At 39.7% G+C, this 20,094-nt stretch overlaps 1 protein-coding gene across 1 annotated transcript in view; it reads right to left on the bottom strand.

The window, feature by feature from the left end:
- Nucleotides 1-20,094, bottom strand: part of fam168b (family with sequence similarity 168 member B) — a 46,955-nt gene that overhangs the window by 10,149 nt on the left and 16,712 nt on the right. The window contains exons 2-5 of the mRNA XM_048604411.1: nucleotides 7,903-7,987; nucleotides 7,197-7,277; nucleotides 2,754-2,896; nucleotides 233-410 (exon numbers count right to left, since the gene is read on the bottom strand). Coding sequence (XP_048460368.1) covers nucleotides 233-410; nucleotides 2,754-2,896; nucleotides 7,197-7,277; nucleotides 7,903-7,972 — 472 coding nt within the window. The 5' untranslated portion in view covers nucleotides 7,973-7,987. The remainder of the gene's footprint in view (nucleotides 1-232; nucleotides 411-2,753; nucleotides 2,897-7,196; nucleotides 7,278-7,902; nucleotides 7,988-20,094) is intronic.

The following is a 20,094-nucleotide window of genomic DNA, read 5'->3' as shown; positions in this document are numbered from 1 at the left end:
ACATTCCATAACTGACGCCAAAAGTGATTTTTGTTCTTGAAAAATATATCCTCTAATTGGATACCTTAAAATATTTAACATTTTTATGCATGAGTCTTCTATAATCTTTCAATATACACATTTTCAAGTTGCTCTATTTGAAGCACATTATATTTAATATACAGTTGCCTGCTAAATCTTAAATATACATTGCAAGAAAATGTACAAGAATTTAGTTTATGCTGTTACACACCTGCTGACATTGCCATAGTGGTCCCAGCTACCATTCCCATGGCAACACCATTTGCTCTGGGTGATGGAATTGGTTGTGGGTACACAGCAGCAGGCATCCCATTCGGTTGAACAACTGTGGTGTGATGAATTACATGAGGCGGCGCAGCATATAGAGGCTGTGTGTAGTAAGTGCCTTGCTATTGCAAGAAGAAAAAAATAAATTAGCGCAATTACTGAAAGTCATGATATATTAAAAACTTTAAATTGCATCAAAACTATGTAATTCTCCTTCAAATGTCTTGCTACCACAAAAATAGCCCTGAAATATTATGCTGCAGACAGTGTAGCACAGGAATACAAAGTTTAACCACAACCTGCTCCCTAGTCACATGCTAAACAATGACACACCATTGTAGTTACTGCAGTCAGAGAAGGTAAATTCTGTGTTTTGGAAGATACAGATGCTTTTGCAAGTAGAAGTGGTTGTAATTAACCATATTGTAATTAAACTCCTCGTAGACTTGCTTTCATTTGATTTGAGAATTATTTGAGAGACTGTGAAGTATATAGTGAACTGTATTTGGATAGGTTTTGTTTTCTTAATTCAGTGAGTACTGCCCCTACTTATTCTGTATTTTGGCAAACACTTCAGATTTTACTAATTCTGTGGGATACTTTGAGCCTTAATTCACAAAACATTATTTCAGCTCCTCTTCAGCAATGGGAAGAAAATGAGAAGTAATTTCCCAACATGTCCCATTTTTATAGAATAATTTACAATAGGAAATTCAGCAGGTACACAGTTTGAGTTATATATTCCAAATTTGATCGACACAAACTGTGCAATTCGATTTCAGGATCTAAAAATTGCATCATGGTTTTAAGGTTCAGCAATTTTGGGTGCTTTTCAGATGCAGGGATTAGTACAATCTTTTGCTTCAGGTAGATAACTGTGCTGGGGTTTTAGTAGGCTAATTTACTGTGAGCTACTTAACTTGATTATTTTGTCATTTAATGCTCACCATCCTTTTACATTCATGACCAGCAGCATGAATTTCTGACCAAGATATGTTTTTTGATGAAGCATGAGTAGAACACTGTAGAGGCAGCTAACTGAACCACACCAAGAAATATTTTTCCCAACTGTGCTGTACCCCACCATTGAAGAGCACAGAATTTATGGATCAATGCAGAAACACTGCCATTTCCCAAACACAACAGCTACAGCCAACACTATCAACTGTGATCCTGTTCAGTAACTTCAATAAATTGAGCTGCAGAAACTGCATGCCTTTTCTTCCATCTAAGTTCATGTAAAAAGAAAATCATTAGTTGAGTTTTCAATGCTGAAATTATGTTAACTAGGTAGAAACCCAAATACAATGCACAAAGAGGCGGCTGGAAGATCACAGCAGGCCAGGCAGCATCTGGGGGAAAGCAGCAGTCCACGTTTCATGTATTACCCTTCCATTACCTTTCATCCAAGTCCTAAAGAAGGGTAATGCCCGAAACGTGGACTGCTACTTCCCTCCAGATGCTGCCTGGCCTGCTGTATTCTTCCAGCATCCTCTTTGTCTACCTTGGATTCCAGCATCTGCAGTCTTCTTTTCTGTCTCTAACTAAAAAACCCAACTAATTTTTTCAAAGAAGTGTCCAGAAGTTTAGCTTAAATCATTTGTTGGAATATACGTCTGCTTCTTTCGTACTAAGAAAGGGATGTTTCTAAATTGCTGATTTTCAGAATTAATAATTTCAATAAGCAAGGGCTGTTCTGAGAACTGAGGGTGTGAAACTGCTCACAATGCTCCATCCAACCACGAACTGCAAGGATGATGTCAAACAGCACACAATCAGCCACCTCAAAACAAGCTAAAGAGATTTTTTTTTTTAGAAATTAGATGTATTCCTCATCACCCTATAATTAAAACCATGTGGGCCATTCTGGGGTCTACCTTGAAGAATTTTTAAATAAAATGGTAGTTAATCACGTAACCTTGAACAAGCTGGGAACGCAAAACAATCTTCATTATGCATGAATATCATTGCGTTTATACAGTGATATGCCTGCGTGTGATTTATTCCTTCAGACATTAATAATGCAGAAATAGGACATATTTTAGTGATCAATATTTCAGAAGCACCTAATGTAAACTTGGGAAATGCAATGGAACACAATTTAGAAATGAAGTTTTCAGGATTTCTAGTATGTTTCAAAACGGCATAAACCAAAATGCAAAAAAGTGGTAAAGGATCATATCTAAGGAAGCTCCAATAATTTGTTGTAAATGAGTACAGGTGAGTTTATGTGGGCAAGCATTCATATTTCATTATGAACAAGTCAAGAATATTTGTAATACAATAACTGGCATCAGCCTACACGAAGCCATTTTTCAGAAACCTTAAGAGTTTCACAGCAAGAAAATTAGTTCATTCTTTAACAGAGATCTTAGCTAGCTTTATTAAATGACAAAGCCCAAGCTGTTGGCTTTCAAACTCATGCCATATCTAATAGATTTTTCAGCAAATGACCCAACCCTGACCTGCGCATAAGGATTCTGCTGTGGATAGGCACTTCGAACCGGGTATACAGCTGTCTGGTATGGGTTGGGAGAGGAGGAATAAGGTGGCACTGCTCCACTGGTTGGAGAACATGATACTTTATAAGGTGTGCCTGGTGTATAACCTGAAACAAAACATAATACAGAAACTTTAGAACAATACCAAACCAGAGGTTCAAAGTCACTCTGAGAAGCAAAGTTTATGGTCGAGAAAGCTGCACAGAACAATTCATCCCCAAAAGTGAAATGCACAGAATCAGTTCAGACCTGCTCCTCCAACTACAGGTTCGTTCTGTCATGCATTTGCTGCTGGTAAGTACACTGGAGATTCGAATCACAACAAAGATAGGAGAAACACAGCTTGTGATTGGAGGAACAGAAAGCAATTAGTAAATGAAGCCATACATGAGAGAGAGTCAATGGGCCAGACGTGTCAGCTTTTGCCAACAGCTGTGCCACTTAACCTAGCAGGGCATCTGCCAGGTCCAAGTGGGCGTGAGTGGTGACTGATGAGTGAAGAGGCAGAAGAACAATCCTGCAAAAGGGGTTGTGGTAGACAGGTGGTGCAAGAGGATGAGTGGGAGATGAGTGGTGCTGTTAGGGAATAAACAGGCTGTAAGGAGGGCAAAGAAATGGTGGCTGCAAAGGAAAGAAGGATTGTAAGCCTGTCAAAAAAAAAATATGTTCAGTAAACTGGGAGCCAGAAGAACATGAAACCATGGGGGTAATTAACTTCTTATGAATGAAACCAAATACTTGAGTTTAGGACTGCAGAGATTCTTGAGCTGCTATAAAGGGAAAAGTGTAAATGGATGCTGTTAAAATGAACAGTGCGCATCAATTGTTAAATTGAGAGGTTGAGGTTGGAGATGCAGTAAAATAGGTAGTAGCTTCCTAACTAACATGTTCCAGATTGGTGTATGCAAAGGAAACTCACTAACTGTGAAATTAACAGTCTGAAGATGACATGTTCAGAGTGATGGCTTATTGGGTGCGGAAGTGTGCACCAGTTACTTTGAAAAAGTTTGTGTTATTAACTTATGCCTATTGTCTTGAACCAAATTAAATAACAGGAAATTAATGCTTTCCTTGTATCTGGTGGTTTAAGTGTAAGGGAGAGTTAATAGAACTATTGAAAATATTTATAAATTCTTCTAAATCTGCTTCTGTGCAAGGTCAAGCACCTTATATGTCAAGAGAAATACAGAAGCTACATTTGTGATGTGATTGAGTCACTTTGTAAATAATTCCGTATGTAGAGTCAAAAATGAGTCCTTGAAAACTAAAACAATTTTCAAAGATCAAAAAAAAAGCGCCCTGGAGTAAATCTAGGTTCACTTAATTTTGTATAAATTAAGTCTAATCTCTGCCTCCTCTGATCCAGAGAAAACAAACTCAGCTAGAATTCGCCGTTTCAAGCAACATTGTCATAAATCTCCTCAGTACTCTGTCTAAAGCAATCACAGTTTTTGCAAGACCAAGACAAGGGAGACAGCACTATACTTATGGTTATCTTCAGCAATGTGGACACATACTTTCAATGACACTCATTTCGATGACCCTCTACACTTTAGTAACCTATCCTTTGTGTTCTTTTGCTTTGTTTTGTTTGATCTCCCAATTGCCTCAACTCACATCTTTCCAGAATGCATTCTATTTGACAATTTTAGCCTACCTGGATCCATCCATTGATAACATCCTATATTTTACAACTTTCTACCTCACAATTAATCTCTCAAACAAGTTTCATTTTATCTGCAAACAAATTAGTCATGCTGCTTACATTTACATCATATACCTCAGCGATGTCAAATTTGTTGCTAAAATCCAGGTATCCATACATCCAGCATGCAACTCTCATTGATGTTCTTTAGTAGCTCAAAATATTTACGCAAATTAGGAAAATACAACTTCTCTTGACAAACACACAAATATTGATTAATTGTCATTTAAATGACAACTTGGGTCCTCAGAAGTCTTTTATTGAAACATTTTGCCACAACCAAGGTGAAGATGGTTGGTCTGTAACTATTTGATCCATTCCATCTCCCCTTTTAAGCAATGGCACAACGTTAACAGACCTCCAGTATTACGGATATACGCAGAGAGAACTGCAAAATGATACTCAGAGCTTCTGCTGTTTCTTCCCTTGCTTCTCTTAGCAGGTTGGTCAGGCTTCTAAAGATGCTGAGCCCTTAAATATTTATTTTCTCACTCTGGTTATATCATAAGAACATAACAATCAGGAGGAGTAGGCCATCTGGCCCTTTGAGCTTGTTCCGCCATTCAATAAGATCACATGGCTGATCTTTTCATGACCTCAGTCCCACTTACCCACCCTCTCACCATAAAACTCTTAATTCCTTTATTATTCAAAAAATCTTACCTTCATAAACAACGAGGAAGCCTCAACTACTTCACTGTGCAGGGAATTAGAGATTCACAACCCTTTGGGTGAAGAAGTTCCTCCACAATTCAGTCCTAAATCTGCTCTCCCTAATTTTCAGACAATGCCTTCTTGTTCTAGTTTCACCCGCCAGTGGAAACAACCTTCCTGCTTCTATCCTATCTACTGCCTTTGTAATTTTATATATTTCTCTAAGATCCCCCCTTATTCTTCTAAATTCCAATGAATGTAATCCCAGTCTATTCAGCCTCTAGTCATAAGCCAACTGTCTCAACTCTGGAATCGACCTAGTGAATCTCCTCTGCCAGCACATCCTTTCTCAAGCAAGGAGACCAAAACTGCACACAGTACTCCAGCTGTGGCCTCACCAGCACCCTAAACAGCTGCAACATAAACTCCCTGCTTTTAAACACAATCCCTCTAGCAACGAAGGACAAAATTCCATTTCCCTTCTTAATTACCTATTGTACCTGCAAACCAACCTTCTGCGATTCATGCACAAGGCCACCCAGGTCCCTCTGCACAGCAGCATGCTGCAATTTTTTTACTGTCCAAGTAATAGTCCCTTTTACTGTTATTCCTACCAAAATGGATGACTTCACATTTATCAACATCGAACTCCATCTGCCAGACCTTCGCCCTCTCACTTAATCTATATCCCTCTGGAAACATGGAGTCCTCTGCACACAATATCAACCAATATTGCATACTCAACCATAATATCTCCATCATTCCCAACTTTATGAGGACAATAACATGATAGTGATTCTCCAATTGACCTCTTCCAATCAAAAACACACAGCTGTAGACCATAAATCAGCAAACTGATAAGCAACCATATGCAACTGCCTTCATCTATTCAAATAAATAACAGGCTGAAGAAAAATGCAACGTCTAATGAAACTTACATTTTAATTCCTAAAATCCACAGATGTTTCACACTCAATACCTCAGTTATCTTAACAACTCCCTGATTGCAAGTATCTACAATTCCTAACTTTAGACCACTGCTCAGCACGTTTAGCAATTTTAAGAAAATGTTAAACAAATCTAACTTACAGGAATTATGACTATGATCACCTCTTAATTTCAGAACACTGCAATCTCCTCTTGGAATAGACAGCTTTGCAAATGTAAGACTGGAAAAACAAATCCTTATTCTCTAATACACATGAGATTTGAACTTAAAAGGGGCTTCAGGTTGATTTCTTTACTTGCTGAAATGAAAACTGAATTGCATTCAAAGAATCTTCTCTGCCTGCTTCAAATTCCCTGTAGATTTACTAGGAGTACTACTGACCCTGTGCTAATTATTTTGAAAGTCACAAGAACTTAAGAAAGGAAGACTCTGGAGAGTGTGAATGAAGCTCACTAGTTGCCCTATGGTCTGGTCAGTTGGCTATCAGTTCACGCTCCAACTTCAGCACGTAATCAACAATTAGATTTCAGCAAAGTAGAATAGAAACGACTTATCTATTTTAAGAGCTGAGATCTCCTCCATCCAGCCCCCACCCCATGATCTAGCTAACATAATTAGCACAACCTTATTAATCAAAAGTCTGATTTACTGGCAATCACATATCCTACAAATATCAGTATTATGTTTATGAAATAGCTCTTGCTTTTTCCATCATAATTAGTGTGCTTCAAAGCATTTCTTATTTTCGGACGTTTGGGATGCAAGCTTTTGATTTCACTCGAGGTCACGGTCCTCTGGATTTGGAGCTAACCTTCATGTCAAAGCAGAACAAACTAAGCTGATATCGCTCAACTAAATTGGTACATAAATTTACAAACAATGCCTTTAATGATTTAGAGACACCCAACCATTTACTTATTACTTTTAACCTTTTAAGATTAAATCTGCATATTCACAACATTTTAAATTGCTCAGCTTCAATCCAAAAACAGACGCTAAGAAAATAATTGTGGCTTGAAAATCAGTGCTTTAAGGTTAAAAAGGTATTTTTGCTATGTGCGACCGCTGATGTGAATAGAATCATTAACAAGTGTGATACCTGTCTGGAAGGCTGGGTTTGTACCAGCATACATTGTAGGAGAAAAGGCAGGAGCAGCTGCTGCATAACCCACTGGAAAACCTGCATAGTTTAAAAAAATGTGAATTTAAAATTAGCCTAAAGAATTGCCAAGGAGACAAATAATCACAAGCTCAGTACACAGAAACTAACGACACAGAAAAGAAGTATTATCCAATATAAAGCTAGACTATACCATTTGATATGTTTAAACAGTTTCAGAATCATTATCTAAAGACAGAAGAAACAATGGTTTAAAAATTCATCTTATGCACTCCTTTTTATAAACATGACAATGATCATTGACTAACATGTCCATTTTCAAGCACAATTCTTCACATTTCAAATTCTAATGACAGAGTGAATGAATGTAAATGAGATTAGAGGAAATCACTGAAATTGGCAGCGGACAATGAACTACAATAAAGTCACAGTAATAAAACGTCTCCAATAGCCTGTTTCAAACCCAGTCCCAGAAATGATAGTCACCACGCTGGCCCAATCTTCCAACAGAATGCAAGAATTTGGTATTCTTCAGTCAAGCTCCCTAAACGAGTTCAACGTATTTTTGGAGTTAAAGTCACAAGCATTCAATACTTTATGTAACCTTTCATCATTAGACTCCTGCATTCCCCAGCAATAGTTAATTACATTTGTTAACTGGCATAGCATTAATTTATCAACTTGCCTGGGTATCCAATTCCTTTCGGATTTGCATATGGAACCCCCGAAGCAGGTGAACTGTATACTGGGTTCATGGTGTTTCTAAGGAGCTGTGCAAAAACAAAACATATTCAGCACCTCACTGTTTCTACTGGCAAATAATTTGATCGAGAGAGTATTAAATGACCCATTTTTGAAGAAGAGCTTTATTTCACATTTCTCCAGATACCATTCACTCGTTCCTATAAGTGTATAATAGACGACTTGAAAATTTCAAATTAGCTACAGTAATAAAACAAAATGTTTCATCACAAAACAAATAAGTTTTAGAATAAGTAGATTCCATTCCATTAGCTGGAGTTGCACAATGAAGGGGCTTTAGCTAACTTATTTCTTCACCATCTATAGAAATGACTGGATTAGACCCACACAATGAACACACTGGTAAGCAGTTTAAAAAAAAGATACAAGGACTTTCAAACATAAAAATGACACAGGGTTAGTTTTCCACTTAAGCACCCTGACTTACAAAACAATTTCAAATCATGTTTTTATTTCGGGGGTGTTGTGGGGAGGGTGGAGTTCCAAAAACTCTGGAGAATCTGAGAGATCCTCAGATTTCTGTATCTCACCAAGTTACCTTTGTTTCTGTATGGTGGCTCAGTCGTTAGCAATGCTGCCTCACAGAATCAGGGACCTGGGTTCAATTCCAGCCTTGGGCAACTGTCGGTGTAGAGTTTGCACACTGTCCCCATGTCTGCATGGGTTTCCTCCGGGTGCTCCGGTTTCCTCCCACAGTCCAAAGATGCGCAGGTTAGGTGGATTGGCTGTGCTAAATTACCCACAGTGTGCGGGGATTCGCACGTTGGATGGATTAACCATGGGATATGCAGGGTTACAGGGAAAGGCTAAGAAAGTGGAATGCTCTTTGGAGGGTCGCTGTGGACTTGCCAGGCTGAATGGCCTGTTTGCACACTGCAGGATTCTACAGTATGGCAAAACATTTTTTCTCATGCTTGATGGCAATAAAAGAACCCAGCTGGTGGTGTAGGCAGGCCAGCACCTAGTGGTACCAGTCCCCAGTTCAGGAAAATACAGAGGACCAGTGGCAGGAAGGACATCTGGCTGTAAAATGAGCCGCCAAATCCAAAAGTGATAGTTCATATCAAGGTGCTCAACCTACGTAACATCAGCAAAGCTAAAAGAGAAAAGGAAAAAAACTGAGGAGTGTACAAACATTTCCAGGGTATTTCTCGTACAGGAATGGCTTGAAAACCATGAGTTTAAATTCCATATGAAGCTGCATTGGAAAAAACCAAGTGAGCAACTTCAAATGAAACACTTTGGTTCAACTGAGATCGCTGAGCCCTTGCTGAGACATATTTGTATCATCAAAAGCCACGGGCGAATTGCCGGAAGACTGAAGGGCAGCTAATGTGGTGTCATTACTTAAAAAAGGTGATAAGGAAAAACCAAGGAACTATATACTGTTGAGCCTGATGTTAGTGGTGGCTAAGTTGTTGGAGGGGATTCTGAGGGATGAGGTTTACATGAATTTGAAAAGGCAAGGACTGATTATGGACAGTCAACATCACTGTGCGTGGGAAATCACATCTCACTAACTTGACTGACATTTTTTTGAAGCAGTGACAAAGAATACTGATGAAGGCAGAGTGGTAGACATTGTCCATGCGGACTTCAGCAAGCATTCAACAAGGTTCCGTATAGTAGACTGGTTAACAAAGTGAGATCACTTGGGATCCATGGAGGCTAGTCTATTGGATACTAAAACAAAGTTGCTGGAAAAGTCCAGCAGGTCTGGCAGCATCTGTGAAGGAAAAAACAGTTAACATTTCTGGTCCGGTGATCCTTCCTCGGAACTGATTGGATACTAAATTGGCTTGTAGGTAGGAGACAGAGGGTGGTGGTAAAGGGTTGTTTTTTTGGACTGGAGGCCTGTGACTAGTGGTGCATTGCAAGGATTGGTGCTGGGTCCACTGCTTTTTGTCATTTATATAAATGATTTGGATGTGAATACAGGAGGTAAAGTTGGTAAGTTTGCAGCTGACACCAAAACTGGTGGTGTAGTAGACAGTGAAGGCTATCTCAGAGTGCAATGGTATATTGACCAGATGAGCCATCAGGCCAAGGAGTGGCAGATGGAGTTTAATTTAGACAAATGTGAGGTGTTGCATTTTGGAAAGGCAAATCAGAGCAGGCCTTGTACAGTTAATGGTAGGGACCTGGGGAATGTTTTCAAACCATGGGACCTTGGGGTGCAGGGGCACAGTTCCTTTAAACTGGAGTTGCAGGGAGACAGAGTGGTGAAGGTAATGTTTGGTACACTTGCTTTCATTGGTCAGAGCATCAGGTATAGGACTTGGGATGTCATGTTGCGATTGTACAGGACATCGGTGAGGCCGCTTAAAATAATGTACTCAATTCTGGTTTCCTTGCTATAGGAAAGATGCTATTAAATCTGAAAGGGTTCAAAAAAGATTTAAGGATGTTGCCGGCATTTGGGGGTTTAAGCTAAAGGGAAAGATTGAATTGGCTGGGGCTTTTGTCCCTGCAGTGTCGGAAGCTGAGGGGTGATATTATCGAGGTTTATAAAATCATGAGGGGCACGAACAGGGTGAACAACCAAGGTCTTTTTCACAAATAGGGAAGTTCAAAGCTAGAGGGGATAGGTTTAAGTTGAGAGGGGAAAGATTTAAAGGGGACCTGAGGAGCAACTTTTTCCACACAGGTGGTACATTTATGAAATGAGCTGCCAGAGAAAGTGGTGAAGGTGGGTACAATTACAACATTTAAAAGGTGTCTGGATGGGCACATGAATAGCAAGGGTTGAGGGATATGGGCGAAATAGGACTAGATCAGTTTAGGATATCTAGTCAGTATGAATGAATTGGATTGAAGAATCTGTTTCCCAACTTTATAATGATCTGGTCAAGCATTAAAATTTCTACATAAAACTTGTGTTGACAGAAGATTGTAGTTTCCTAAAATACATCTGACAAGATAAACTGTCATTAGTTAACAAAGCACCTTTAACAACCAAAAGATACCACATCAAATTTGACAGAATCTTGGCTTTTGCAAGTTCAGATAAAACTGAAGTAAATTTCACTGTTGTAGTAGGCAATAACTATAGATCAGCAGTTAATTCTGACGTTATTTCTAAACCTATGCAAATTACTGCAAACATCAGTAAGCTCAAACATCTAAAAGTACATCTAGCTATGGTTGTACTGGACATGTTTGCTTTAAACAGAAGGTGGACATTAGCAAAAGGACTACACCAACACTTGTAAAAGCATGTTGTTTTGCATTTTTTAAGGCGAGATTGACAGCTTCCAAACAAAATGACACTTCCATCAACAGGCTTGAGGGAGGAGGCATTAAAAATTAAACTTGTGGTATGCCAAGATTCTGGAGATAAACTTGACCACCAATTAGATTTTTTTTTATTATACACAAGGGAGTTTGTGACATTTCCTTCTCCAAGATAGCATAATTCTGCCAGAGTACAACTTACCATCTCTATTCTGTTCATCTTGCTATGATTTTTCACAATTATAGATAAATAATACCAGTGCTGCAGTCTGCAGCAAGTATGATTTAACTGGTTTATTTCTCTCATTTTTTGAAAGAGATGGGACAGCAAGGAAGAGGGGGCAGATTGATCACTGGTGCAAAACCTACACCAAGGAGGACAAATTTATGCCCAATCATTGCACATAATAGTATTGGCTGTCACTGCTCCTATACTCGCCCAAAGCCATACCTCTGGAGAGCAACAGGGATCACTGCTGGGGCCATAATTATTGACAAAGAATATATTAACAAAGTGAAAGTAAACACAGTATAGTGAAGTTTGCAAATGACAAAAATAGGAAGGAAGACAAGTTGTGAAGATGACATAGCCTGCAGAGGGACATAGACAGGTTGAGCGAGTAGACAAAAATTCAGTAGATAGTATATAATGTGGGAAAATATGAGGTTATGCACTTTAACAAGGAGAACAGAGAGGCTGAATATTATTTAAGTGGAGAAAGACTACAGGAAGCTACAGCACAGAGGGATTTGGGAATCCTTGTGTATAAATCTCAAAAATCTAGTACGCAAGTTCAGCTGGCGATAAGGCAGGCAAATACACTGGGTTTTATTACAAAAAGAATGGACTCCAAAAATAGGATCTCTTGCTAAAACTATACAAGGCACTAATCAAGAACACAGCTGGAAAGCGGAGGGTAATTCTGTGCACCTAAGGAAAGACATACTGGCATTACAGGCAGTCCACAGAAGATTCCCTATGCTGATCCCAGTAATTGAGGGGCTGTCGTATGAGGAAAAGTTCAGTAAGCTGATCCGGTACTCATTGGAATAAAGAAGAATGAGAGGAGAGCTTACTGAAATATACAAGGACTTTAAGTACTTGATAGGTTAGATGTGGAAAGGTTGTTTTCCCTTGAGAGTCTAGGACCAGAGGGCATAATTTCAGAATAAGGGGTCATCCATTTGAGACAGAGATGAGGAAGAACTTCTTCTCTCAGAGGGGAGTGAATTTGTGGAATTCTTTACCAAAGAGGGTTATGGAGGCTGAATCATGAGGTATATTCAAGGTTGAGATAATTCCTTTACTGATTAAAAATCTAAGGTTTATAAGGAAAATGCAGTTAAGTGAAGTTGAGGATCATCAGAACACAGAAAACCTCATTGGATGGTGGTGCAGATTTGATAGACTCAAATTCTACTGACATCATATATTTTGATGCTTAGTTTCTTAGTTATCACTTATTTGATACTTCTCCTGAATCTACAATAATACTAACAGCATTGGAGGAACTCCCTGCACATTTACTCTGGGAGGGATCAGTGAGTACCAGCGAAACATTTGATCAGTGTATTAAGTCCAGTTTGGTCCCTTTATTCATTAACGGGACAAGGGCGTCGCTGACGAGGCAGCATTTATTGCCCATCCCTAATTGCCCAGAGGGCAGTTAAGAGTCAACTACATTGCTGTGGGTCTAGTGTCATATGTAGGCCAGACCAGGTAAGGATGGCAGTTTCCTTTCCTAAAGGACATTAGTGAATCAGATGGTTTTTTAACCCTGACAATCGACAATGGATTCATGACCATCATTAGATTCCTAATTCCAGATTCTTTTTTGGTAGGACTCAAACTTCAGTATCTGAATGCATGCTCCAGCCATTGACTTCACACTGGTGCTAAATCCCTTTCTTCATTCACAGGATGAGGGCGTCACTGATCAGGCAACATTTATTACACATCCTTAATTGCCCAGAGGGCAGTTAAGAGTCAACTACATTGCTATGGGTCTGCACTCACATGTAGGCCAGACCAAGTAAGGACGGCAGTTTGCTTCCCCAGTGGATATTAGTGAACCAGATGGGTTTTTCCAACAATCGACAATGGATTCACGGTCATCATTAGATTCTTAATTCCAGCTATTTATTGAAGTCAAATTCCATCATCCGTCATGGCAGGATTTGAACCCAGGTCCCCAGAATGTTTTCTGGGTCTCTGGATTAACAGTCCAGCAATAATACCACAAGGCTATCACCTCCCCTTGCCCTAGAAATACAAAACTAATTTTGCCCTACTGCTTCATCCTTAGAAATCTGTGCAACCTCTCGGTGCCTTCTAACATTTCCTGTGGAAACCATTCTGAGTTAGCACACCTTTAGCAAAATATGACCTGATTATTAGGTGACAATCTCAAAAATGCATTCACCCAAATTACTGGAATATCAGGAACACAAACACCAAGTTATTTTTCCCCTTCACTAGCCCACAGTTGGAGATTAGTTAAAGTCCTTGCACTACTGTAAACAAATTCAAAGGTTTTGCAAAAAATGTATTGCATATGGGTCCTTCCTGACCTCTATGCTTTTGTACTGTGCCACAATGTGCTTACACAATGACCCATTGAAAATATTTTGCCATTTGTGGCGAGAATTTACACAGCAAATCCCAAACTGGCATCATGTAAATGCTTTGACTGAAATATGGACAGAGGTCGAATTTCTTAAGTGAAGGAGTCCACTCTTGACATCAAGGCAGTATTTGACTGTTTATTCCAGAAAGGAGCCTGACCAAAATGCGAAACAAATGAACCAAAACAGAACTCTGAACTTTCCATTTTCACACCTTTGACCATTTTTACATCTCCATCTTCCCTTCACCACCATTAGCCACTCTTTGTCTTTGGCTCAGAGCACTCAGTCTGTTTACTTGCTCCTCCTCCTCCAACTCTGTCTACAGCATAAAAAACACAATTTTCTCCACCTTTCAGCTGCAGGTACTTGTCAGACTGGACTTAAAACTAAATTCTTGTTTCTTCCACCACAGGTGCTACCAAAACTGTTAAGTTTCTCCAGCTCTTATTTTAAAACTCTCCGTTGGATGGTCTCATGCCTAGCACAAAAACAGGCAGTTGTGGTTTCTGGAGCACAGACATGCGAGGATAATCATTACAGCAGGGCTCCAACATTTAGTTCTAGGCCCAACAACCTTTAGCTGTTTCAATGACAAAGATAAAGTTAGAACTGGCATGTTCACATGTTCTGTTTATTTGCACCTCCTAAGATATTGCAGCAGACTAGGCTCAAATGCAGCAAGTACTGGACAACATTCAAGCACGGGTTACACAGTGACAAATAACATTTAAGTGCCAGCCAATGACAATCTCCAACAAGAATCTAACCATCTATCCTTGACATTTATCAGTATTACCATTGCTTAATCCCTCACTGTCAATAACTTGGGAGTCGCCATTGTCCAAAAATTCATGAACCAACCGAAAATCTGCAGCCAGGAAGCAGACAGGAGGCTGAGATTTCACCTCCTGACTTACCAGTGCTTGACTACCATCTGCAAGGCACAAGGCAGTAGAGAGCATAGTGGAATACTCTCCACTTGTCTAGATGAGGGTAGCTCGAACAACACTCAAGCAGCTCAACACCATCTAAGACAAAGCACTGAATTGAGCTAAACCTCACTCATCACATTAAATATGTACTCCTTCTACTGCTGGCGCACAACGACAACACTGCAAATTACCTACAAGGTGCCATACAGCTACTATCAGGCTCTCTCAACTGCACCTTTCAAATCCATAATCTCTACCTCCAAGAAGGACAAGTACCTGCAGCTCATCATACTCTAAGTTCACATACATGAACAGCAAATGCTTCCATGGAAGGTGGTAAAATTTGAGTTCAATAAAAATCTGGAATTCAGAGTTTAATGATGCCAATGAATCCATTGTCAATTGTTAGAAAAAGCCATCTGGTTCACTAATGTGCAGGGCTGGATGAACACAGCAGGCCAAGCAGCATCATAGGAGCAGAGAGGCTGACGTTTCGGGCCTAGACCCTTCATCAGAAAAGGGGGAGGGGAAGGGGGTTCTGAAATAAATAGGGAGAGAGTGGGAGGCGGATAGAAGAGGGATAGAGGAGAGGATAGGTGGAGAGGAAACAAACAGGTCGAAGAGGCGGGGATGGAGCTTTAGGGAAGGAGCTTTAGGGAAGGAAACTGCCATCCTTACTTGATCTGGAATACATGAGAATGCTAAACCCACAGCAATGAGGTGAACTTTTAACTATCCTCTGGGATGGGCAATAAATATCAGCTACACCCTCAACCTGTGAGTGAATTAAACAAAAGTTATGATTTAATTCATGATGTACATTACATGAATTCTTATAAATGAGATTTACTGCTCTTGTTGCACTGGAGCATAACTCCAAGCTGCGCTCTTGGGAGATAACTGTCTGATTGGAGTGACGGCTATTTCCAATCATATTGCAGAAATCACTCAGATGCAATCATGGAGCAATCAATGAATCAGAACCTTTGGTCCAACTAGTCCATGCCTAACATAGTTCGAACTAAACTAATGCCACCTGCCTGTTCTTGGCGTGTATCCCCTCAAACCTTTGCTATTCGTGTACTTATCCACATTTTTTAAAAAAAAATGTTGTAATTGCACCCACATCATCCACTTCCTCCGGAAGTTCATGACACACACAAACCACACTGTTAAAAAAAGTTCCCCTCATGTCTTATTTAAAATCTCTTTCCTCCTACATTAAAAATGTGTTCCCTAGTCTTGTCATTTCCCTAGGATGGGGCATTTCAACTACCATTAACTGTATCTATACGCCTCATTATTTTATAAATTTCGTTAAGGTTGCCTCTCAACCTCCTACACATGATCAAAAAATTAATTGACTTACTTGAGTTTAGAGGAAAGTCTGAGTGTTAACTGCAACTGCATTTATAAAATGAATGCAAGCTGTAGTGAAACTTGCATTTTAAACACAAAGTAGTACACAGTCAGCTTTTATATAGCAATGCAAGGAATATCAAGATCTGAGGATAGTCCAGTTTACCTGAATGAATCATTTTTAACACAGAGTTTATTTTTCTTCATAGAAAATTCTCCCGTTAGTTTTCTCCTCACAAGTAGCACACACAGTCATGAGTGCTATATTTAATGGCTTTTAGGCCTGTAACAAATTCTATTTCATGTTGCTATGGTTTCTCCAAGACAGATTTGATGCTTCTATCATCTGTCCCCATCCCCTACTGGTTTTGCTAGCTGGGAACCCAGCACACATTTAACTACTACTTTCATTTGACAACTATTGCAATTAATTAATTTTGATGCATTTTTTCATCAGCTTGCAATTTGACATTTATATCCTTTATTTAGAAAGATCTAATATGTAGATAGAAACTAACCCACAATCCTAGCCTATCAAGCATTAATTTTAAATTATTTGGTGCCTGCTTTGTCATTAGATCAATTCAACTATAGTTCCCTCCCGTGCTATAAACATTTCAATCAGATCCACTGAAGTAAATTAGCTGGAGACAGTTAAATCTAAACTCAAAACTTTGACATTTCAATCCTAAATCAGAAATTTTCCTAAGTATAAACCAAACAGCATCCGATTGAGCATTAATTTAAAAGTTCTGTCTAAAAGAATATTCTTTTATTCATTCATGGGATGCTGGTAATGAGCACTGATAGCATTTAATGCCTGTACTTAATTGCTGTCAAGGTGGTGCTCAAGGACCTGCCTTCTTGAACTGCCACAATCGATGGAATGTATTTGCACCTACTTATGAGGCAAGATATTTTAAAATTTTTACCTACTTACAATGAAGGAACAGTAATATACTTTCAAGTTAGCATGGCGAGAGACTTGGAAGGTAACGTAGATGGCAGTGTTTTCATGAAGCTAATGCTCTCATCCTTCTAGGCTGCCTTGGATGGCACAAAAACATAGTCATGTTGCACTAATCATGGAGCGAGCAAATAAGCTGGTGGATACAGTTGAATTGTTTAGACTGGTATTGAGCTTTTTGAATGTTGTCGGAGTTGCATTCATCCAGGCAAGCAGAATGTATTCCACCGAATCATAGACCTTTCCTTGGTTCAATTCCATCCTTTCTCGTTTTCTTTGCTTCTATTTCAAACCAGTTACATCTGAAACGTTCAGTATGTTTCTCTTCCAAGATGTTACTAGTCTGGAACGTGTGCAATGGTTTGTTTTTATTTAACTTCTCACTGCCAGCTAGGTGTCAGTGCTGTAGCTGTAGTGGAACTAACTGGTTCCAGGCAAGGCGAAGTTTCAAGCACAATACTTCAGCACTACAGCCGGAACACGCATGGAGCCTTTGGCTTTTGGGAGCACATTGGATGCATTTTTTTGCCCCAATTTCACACGAAGGGAACTAAATCAGCAAAAGGTCGGCTTTTGTAATGGTGGGAAACCTAGACTTAAGAATAGATCACAGTATTCACTCGGCACTTCTGGCTAAACAGTTGTAAATGCTTCAAGCCTTGTCTTTTACATTCACAAACTGGATTCTGCCATCATTTAGAGTAGGGATGCTCAGGCAGCCTCCTCCTGTGTGACAAGAAAAAGAGAAGAGAGGAGAACACAAAGCAAGAGAACTCTGTGCTATTGAAACAGTGCAGGAACATGCGAGCGTGGAAGGTTCATAACGAGCTTGAAAGAAAGCGAAGTCAGCAGTTTGAAAAACACTGACAGAATGCAGGACTGTACCTTCATAAAGAGAAGAGTTGCCTGCAGGAGAGAGCAGCAGCAGGAGACAAAAATCAGTGTCAGGGAGCCCCATCAATAGGTTTCCTTTTGTCAAAAAGAAAGTGCAGTGCCACAGGGAAAAAAGGCGGGTATTCCTTCTACATCTTTCATTGGCAGAATGGTTTAAACCAGGACCTGAAGAATACAGTTAAGATATTCACTTTTAACATGTTTAACACCCAAATTAACTAACAGAAGAGAGATGGCCAAGTTGGCAAAATATCACAGCTGTACCATGAGACCACAGGTTGACACAATGTAATCCATGGCGGCCACGTCTGCAGCAAGTGTTAGCTGCTCAAGGATCTTCAGTAGCAAGAGCAGGCCTTTGAAGCCTGCCCCACAACTCTAGTTACGTGTTTTCCCAGGAGCCTAAATCCAGCATGGTTCAAATGAAGCCTGTTGCAACGCAAGAGCTCTCTTTCCTCAGTACTGGTACCAGTGCCCCATGAATTGGAACCGATTTCTCACACCAATCTTTGAGCCACAATGTTTCAGGAAGCAGTCATGCACCACACAGGCAGAGAAGGAGAGATTAGTGACTACAGCATTATGGTACAAAGTGCCATTCAAATGAGGTGAGAAAAATGTAGCAGTAATTGGGGATAGTATACATAGGGGAATAGATATTGCTCACTGCAGCAAAGAAAGCCCCAAACGCATTGTTGCCCACCTGGTGTCAAGCTTAAGGCCATCTCTTCTGGACTGGAAAGGAACTTGGAGTGGGAGGAGAGGACCAACTTTTGGTGGTTCCATGGAAGTAAAAACGACATAGGTAGGACCATGAAACAGATTCTGTTGAGGAATTATGTGCAGCTTTGGGGAGAAAGTAAAAGGAGACCCACAAATGTAATAATATCTGGATTGCTACCCAAGTGATGTGCAAACACGTACTGGGTAAATAAGATTAGACAGGTTAGTACGTGGCTCAAACACTGGTGAGAGAAAAATGAGCTCCAATTCATGTGATACATTGCACCATTGTAATGGAGAAAGAGTGCGCAATTGGGACGGTTGCATTTGAACAATGCGAGGATCAGTTTACTGATAAATCGCATTTAGGAGGGGTAGTTCAATTGAAGGGCAGTTTAAGAAACAAGACCAGAGGTAACAAGGTGTAGAGCTGGATGAACACAGCTGGCCAAGCAGCATCATTGGAGCAGGAAGGTTTTGGGCCTAGACCGTAGGGTTTTGAACAGGGGAATAATAATAAAAAAATGACAATAAAGGTTAGAAAATATACAGGGTGCAGTAGAAATTAGAACAAAAGAAATAACAGTTAAAAAAATCAAAGCTCCAGGTCCTTTATCTGAATGCATGCAGCATCTGTATCAAGATGGATGAATTGATGGCATGAATAGAAATTAATGATTGTCTGGAAATTCAACATTCAAGGATATTTGACACTTCCAAAGAATAGGGGAAAAAGAAAAAGGAGGTGGAATAGCCTGACAAATGAAAAAAGGTATCAGTGAGATAGATGTGATAAATCATGATGTGGAATGAGTTTGGGCAGAAATAAGAACTCGCAAGGTAAATATGTCACAGGTAGGAGTCCCGAAGAGCTCACTATAGAGCAAAGCATAAATAATAGAGGCATTAAAGGAGGGCGCTACAATTGTGACGGTGATTTTAATCTGCATATTGACCGGGCAAATCAGCTGGGCAAGGCTATCATGTATGTTAGATTTGCAGAGTTAATCAAGACTTGTTTCTAAAGTTATGTTGCAGAATTACTGGAAAGAGGCTGTTTGACATCTAGTAATGTGTAATCAGGTGGGATTAAGAAGATCCTCTTGGGACCAGAGAGCGCAAAAAAGGTAGAATTTCACATTCAGTTTGAGGGAGAGCAACCTGAGTGTCAAAGTATTCTCAACTTAAGTAAATGCAATTACAGACATTTGGAGAAAAAGTAATCTAAAAGCGGGCTGGCAAACTAGAAAAAAAGGGGGAAAGTCAATGGATGAGCAGTGGCAGACATAATTTATAACAATCAGCAAAAATGTGTTCCAGTCAAAGAAGAACTCAATGAGGGGGATAAACCATCAGTGATTAACAATGAGTCAGAGAT

The sequence above is a fragment of the Rhincodon typus genome, chromosome 13, assembly GCF_021869965.1.
Source record: "Rhincodon typus isolate 14 chromosome 13, sRhiTyp1.1, whole genome shotgun sequence".
In the NCBI taxonomy this organism is placed as follows: Eukaryota; Metazoa; Chordata; class Chondrichthyes; order Orectolobiformes; family Rhincodontidae; genus Rhincodon; species Rhincodon typus.
The sequence above is the reverse complement of the archived record's forward strand: the minus strand, read 5'-3'. Positions and strand labels throughout refer to the sequence as shown.